Consider the following 6,981-nt stretch of genomic DNA (forward strand, 5'->3'; position numbering starts at 1 on the left):
CTTCTAAAAATGCGATTAAAACTGGGGTAGAAGGGTCATGTGACTATTGTATGACGCAATCGTCAACTTTTAGGAAAATGATGGGTTTTTTTGTTTTTTTTCTCCATCTGAAAATCGTTCGAGCTCCAAACTTTTTTTCACAATAACTTCTTACGACCATGCCTTTTATTGGCTAGACAGGAGAATCGTATACATGGCGAACATTCGAGTCCAGTTGAAACGTTTTGATGTTAATAAGTTTCTAAATGTGGCAACCTTCTTTGTCGTTTTATAATTACTCTAAAAGCTAAAAACTGATGCCTCAAAAGAGATAAATCGCCAGTTTTCTGACCGTGCATTTTGAGGCTTCAAAAACCCTAAACCAAGACAATATCATGTTCTCACATGATGAAAATATGTAACTAAATATGCTGGAATAGACTGCCAAGGAGGAGAATCAATGGTTTCAGTCCATCTGAAATTTGTTTTTAATTTGGTCGGAAGTAAAATCGAATGGAATCTGAAACAAAATATATTATCCATCATGTACGATTTCTTAAGGAAATTATTAAAACTAGTTCATCTTTTACGAGACCGCATCTCGTATTTAAATCTCGAAACTCCATCAATCATCACAATAGTCTCACTTCTTTTAGTAAGAATTTAATTTTAAATTTAAGTTCATTTGCACGGACAGCGATAATCAAGAATAACATGTTGCTGTTAATTCATTAATCTTAAAATTACATCTTTGTTTTTCTTTTAAAAAGAAGAGCTTCGCAAATTACCCTTGAAAGTTATTAACTTTGCTGTGATTAATAACCGTTCTTGGAAGTGGGACATGTTAACAATTTTTTAAAAAGAACAATTTGATGAATAATTCATTTTCGAGGTGTGAAGGTTACTAAACATTAATTAAATTTTAGCTCAAACCTTAAGATATGATGATCATAAATTCCCTCTTTTCAACAGACGAGAGCGTTATCGATGTTGAATATCAGATATTCATCTCATTAAAATGAATGTTTCCCAACCTTCTGTTTGATCCATATCAACAAGAATAATGACAAGCATTCATCTTTGTATATCATTATATCGCTTTTTCAAGTTTGCTCATAAAACTCTTCATAAATTAAACATTAAATATCATAAATTCTATTTAATAAAACGAAAAATATTGATTACTGAAGAAACGGGAACAGAATAATGGAGGAATATAATGAGAAGCTATAAAACATTTAATTTCTTATACTATTCAAGAATCAAAAACCATTCACTGGATTGATTATGTCCAATTGTTTCACGCTGATGTAATCTTATTTTTATTGTCTTACTTTTCTGTTTATTCAGTATGTGAATTTTCTAATGTAGACCTGTCCCATGAATACCTCTCATTTTACATATTTACATTTTTTTATAGTGACCATCATGTCACTATAAAAAAATGTAAATATGTAGTTTATTTATATTTTCAATTTCGAGATATTTTAACAATTTTTATCCCAGTAAATTACAAAAATAAATAAAATTCTTCTTCTTTAATCTTCAACAACAGAGAAAAAAATTTGCACCTCTCAGATAATTGATGAAATATTAAAAACGACTTTAACGTCAATAAACGTCAATGGTTTCAACATTCAATTTCATAATCTATTGTTAGAAAATAATTAAAAAATATTTTTAAAAATTGCTAAAATTTAGCAACAATTTCAGCGATTATTTAATTGAAGTCATTAATGAGATAATTTTTTTTTTAATTTGGAAACGATGCAAAATTAATTTTTGTGCAAAATAATTGTTTTAATTAAATTTTGTAATTATTTTCAGATGTTTTCATCAAAAATGCTAAATTAAGATTAATTTTTAATTGATTGAAATCTAAATTCATATTTCAAAAAAATCACTGCTAGGTACATATTTCTAGGTTTCAAGGCACATATGTTCCAAATTTGGTAATTCTAGGTCACATTCTCTAGCTTATAGAGCACCAATACACATATATAAATACATTCATATTTATTATTAGTATAGATAAAACAATATTTCATCCTTATGATAAAAACTGTGATTATTCTAAATTCTATATTCAATTGTTTATTTTAGCTTATTATAAAACCAAATATTTTTCCGATATTTTTATTCCTTTCCATATAATACTGGTTATTAAATTATGTCATAAAGACTTCCCTATTTTATTAATAATTTGCTTCAAAAATCTTATGTCTTATTTAAGATCATTTAACCGAAAACGAATTAATAAGGCAAATCATTATCCATAGAATTATTCTGAATAAAGGAATTCAGTGCACTTTAACTTTCATTTCCTTATTTCTGTTTTCTTTCTTTAAAATTTCTGTTCTTTAAAATGTCTACAAATTTTTACAAAAGAAGCAATATTGAAACTTTAACCCTTCATTTTCTGACTTCATATATGTTCTGAATAATTTTGTTTGGTTAATAATTAAGCGCTAAATTTGTTCTAAAACTAAATCCGCGAAACACAAAGCGTGTACATTTTCCAAATAAAGTAATACTGTGTTGAGCAAATAAATATTACAAAATGTAAACATTGCTTTCTATTTAAAATAGAGGAACCAAAAGAGATGCGGTTTGTAATGAAAGAATCATGTTAAAGTAATGGCTGATTTATAAACCAGGTATAATTCCCAAACGATAAATTGGTTATTCCATATTGCAACTTAAAATCGACATTCTATTCAACAATGCTTTCCCTTTTAAGCATGGTGTTAGAATATATGACTGCAATTATATAAATATTAGATTATAACAAAACGGAAGCAGTGTGTTTCAAAACTATGCAAGTCTGTTATGGAGTATATTGTATACCTTGTCATTTAAACCGAGCTCTAAAATGAAAATGATACTTTAAAACTTTAACACTTTGAAAATGCCTTTCTTGAATGAATAATGCTGTAATTAAATATTTTATCATTATTTTGTATTATAATCTATATTTCTTCTCTGAAAATATATTTTAATGCATGCCTAATGTACAGAAAGATGAAAAATCCATTAACGAAGTCACCTTATAATATATTTTTTTAACAAGTTTGTATTTTATTTAGGTCTAATCTCAAATTTCAAAATTAAATTATGCTGCAGGATTTCTAAAGGATTTACCATTTCATGTTTTTGTGAGGCAGTTACAATCTTTAGATTCATTAGTAAGGCATTGGAATTTATAGTTATATTTTTTCTTTATTATAAACTAGCCGCCTTTGGCGACCAGCCGGTTCGCCAATCTTAATGTTCGTTAAAATTTTAATAATTAAATATTTTATGCAATTCCAACTTTAATAGATTCTTCAGCAAAATATTTTAAAACTTCAAGTTTTGATAGTCACATAATTCACTCATAATATTTTAAAGGCCTTCAGTCATAACGTGATATGTATCTCTCTAATTTTCTGTTACCCCTCGTAGAATTTATGCTTTAAATTAAAGTGTAAATGATTCATCTGCAATTAATATAATAATATTTTTTACTGAAACTAAGCATTTTTTTTAATAATATGATTACTGATAATAGAGTCACTGAGCGTTTAAACTTTGTGGGCACTAAAGAATATCTTTCTTTATTTATGTAATATCTCAAGAATTTGTCAACAACATTTTCTCAGATTCATCATGAACAGATCGATTCATGAACAATGTTTCATTTTAAATGCATTAAACACTAAGAAAATAAAATGAATCGTTTAAAATAATCGGTCTAAAACAGGTTTAAAAAAACTACTTAAAAAAACAATGTACTTAAAACTATAAGCATATACAAAAAAAATATATAACTAACATAAATACAATTTACTTACAAAAGCATGCAACTAACCTAAAAATAATTTAAATCATCCGTTGAAAGTGGTTGTCATGACAACAATCAGAAGAATGCGCATGCGTGAATTTTCTTCGCCAGTTAGGTAACGCAAATGCGTGAATTTTTCTACGCCAGTTGGGGTAACGCTATGCAGATTATACATTTTTAATTTCCTTTATTCTGTGTTATTTTAATTCAAAAGTACTTCAGAATGAATCTGAAACATGGATTAATTAACAATGTTTAATTTTAAATGCATAAAACATTAAGAAAATAAACAGAATCGTTTGAAATAATCCGCCGAAAAATTTTAACCCTAGCCTCATTACTGTTGGGAGAAAAAAGAAACGGAAGCCTTACTCATTTGGCGGTGGGGAAAATGAAAGCTTTTTGGCGGGAAAGTTAGTTTTTAATTAATAATTAAAATTCTAATTAAAATTTCAAAAAAAGGGACCCCAGGTGCACATTCCCGACCTCTAAGGTATACATGTACCAAATTTGATAGCTGTATGTTAAATGACCTGGCCTGTAGAGCGCCAACACACACACACACACATTGAGCTTTATTATAAGTATAGATATAGAAAATCAAACTTGCTATAATATAATCTTAATATAATGTATTATTATTATTCAATCAAGAACAACGATGAATTAATTAAATATTCAGATGTCTGATTATATATTCAAATTTCATCTAATTTAGCCTTCTTTAAAAGAATTAATCTTCATATATGATACTATTTTTAGTAACCAGTACGAAAATTGCTCATTAAAAAGTGATGAAGTAACATACAGTAGTCAGAGGATTAATATTATGATGAAAGAACAAATCATGATTTTCACAATATCCTCAAAGGATGGAATTCATTCATTCGAAAACTGGACAAACTCTTCTGCATTAATCTCAAAATATAACAACATATCTACACTCTTGAATGAAAACGAAGAAAAAAGTAACCTCATAGAACCACCCCTAAGTATTCTAGAAAGTGACCTAACAGGTGTAATTGGCCTCTCCATTCTCATCGGCTTCATCATCCTCTCGACCATCGCCGGAAATATTTTCGTCCTTGCTGCCATTCTCAGGGAACGCAATCTTCAAACTTTGAGCAATTACTTGGTCTTGTCGCTGGCCATTGCCGACTTAATGGTGGCCTGCCTGGTCATGCCCATCGGTGTCCAATACGAATTAATGAACCAGGAATGGATCTTGGGATCTGCGATGTGTGAAATATGGACTTCGGGAGACGTCCTGTGTTGCACAGCCTCGATACTGTACTTGGTGGCTATTGCAGTGGACCGATTTTGCGCCGTGACCAACATCAATTATGTCCAGCATCAGAGTCCTAGAAGAGTCGGGTTTATGATTGTGACCGTTTGGAGTGTCTCGTTTCTTGTTTCTTTTGCTCCGATATTGGGATGGAAAGATGAAGATTTTTCGCTCAGAGTTATGAAAATATTTTCAATAACTTATTGTTTATGATTCTGTATAGTGATAAAAATGTTCATGCAACATTTATTTATTTGCGACAAAATTATTCTTCACATACATGATTTTTGTGTTACTAGTCGATTATTTCTGGTTATATAATAATAGCAATGATCACAATTTTTTAAAATTATAAGAATGTATTTTAAATTATAGAGTAATCTTTATTGGAGATCAACTGGCAAATCAAGAATAGTGTTTACGTATGATTTGAATTAAATACCTTGCATGTAATTTAATTTTCATTCTTTTCCCGACAAAATAATTTAAAATCTGTGAATTATATAAAGCTAATCTTTTTAGCTCTTTCGCAAAGATTATTGTAATTTTTGGCTCTTAAATGATTAATATAGGAGAAGCATTTTTTAAAAAAATATTTAGTCTTGTTATTTCATAAGATTGAAAAAGATAAATTATATTTAATTAGTTACTACAAATTAGAAACTGTACATATTGCGAAATTAAAAATGTAGTTAAAATCCTATTACTAACTTAATGACTGGCAAAGACACGCAATCTAGTATTTTGAGGAATGAGTTTGAATTCTCTAAGAATATCTGAAAACATTTATAAGCACAAATTATATCATATTGTACAAAAAATATTAATAAAATTAAAGAAAAATATTGTAGAAATGAAGATCCAGAAATACATTTTGATATTGCTCAAAAGATAGATTGATAACTGTGCAATTGATAAATATTTATAAGTATTTCAGAAAGTGGATTACGATAATATGTTTCATTTTCAGAAATGCATTATGATATTGTGGTTAATAAAAATTTGGTGTCTTGGCAATACATATCTATAAGTATTTCAACGTCACCATGGTAACGAAAGTATATATACTCTAAATATTTTTAAATTCACACTATAAACAGTAAGCACTCTCAAAAAGTGATGAAGAAATCAGTGCTGCTGTTGAATCTGGATGAAATTGCCAAATATTTATTTCGCAATATCTTAGAATAGAAGATGTTGACTCGAAAATAAATTGATTATTTATGATGACTATTTTAGGGGTCATAAACATTCTATAAAATAAAATTTGGTGAAATAATTGCGGAATTGATACATTGATTGTTTGTTTCGTTTCGGCCATTATTTTAAATTTACGGAGGGTATCAATACTGGTTTACATTATTATTGAGAGTTTTTCACAGTTTTCTTTCAAAACAATATTAGAACGGATTCGTATATATATTAAATGTTGTACATGTAGAAAGAGGAAATAAAATTATATATTTCAATCATAATAGTAATAAATATCGGGACTGTTTTTGTTTTAAAGGGGTATATGTAATAACTATAAATATAAAATATTAATTATTTATATAATGTTTTAATTTTTTTAGAATTTTTTTTTTCTATTTATGAAAAATTAATATATTTATTTTAAAAATAAACCGATCAAATTATTCTTAAAGATAGGGAAAATTGCCAAATGAAATATACACAATAAGAAACTGCTTATTAATTACGTTTCAATTCCAAGAATGAGATTTTTCAAGTTATTCTTCTGCGTAAGATATATTCTTTTTTAATTATGATCTATTGCTTAAAATTCTCTTAAAAATATTTCTTTAAATACAGGCTAGCCTATTTCAGCAAGCAGTAGCTCGGCAAAAATTTTGATATTTAAAATAATTGTCAAACAAAAGAATTTTTATTTAAT

General features: G+C 27.8%; 1 protein-coding gene across 1 annotated transcript; it reads left to right on the forward strand.

Annotated features, from left to right (window-relative positions):
* The first annotated feature begins 4,649 nt into the window (after nt 1–4,649).
* LOC129987722 (5-hydroxytryptamine receptor-like) lies at nt 4,650–5,300 on the forward strand. The gene has a single exon (XM_056095668.1). It carries the CDS (start codon nt 4,650–4,652, stop codon nt 5,298–5,300), a length of 651 nt encoding a protein of 216 aa, XP_055951643.1.
* Nucleotides 5,301–6,981: the final 1,681 nt, after the last annotated feature.

This window comes from Argiope bruennichi, chromosome 10, assembly GCF_947563725.1.
Source record: "Argiope bruennichi chromosome 10, qqArgBrue1.1, whole genome shotgun sequence".
In the NCBI taxonomy this organism is placed as follows: Eukaryota; Metazoa; Arthropoda; class Arachnida; order Araneae; family Araneidae; genus Argiope; species Argiope bruennichi.

Coding starts and splice junctions, on each gene's coding strand:
- LOC129987722 (XM_056095668.1), top strand. CDS start 4,650: ATGATTTTCACAATATCCTCAAAGGATGGAATTCATTCATTCGAAAAC.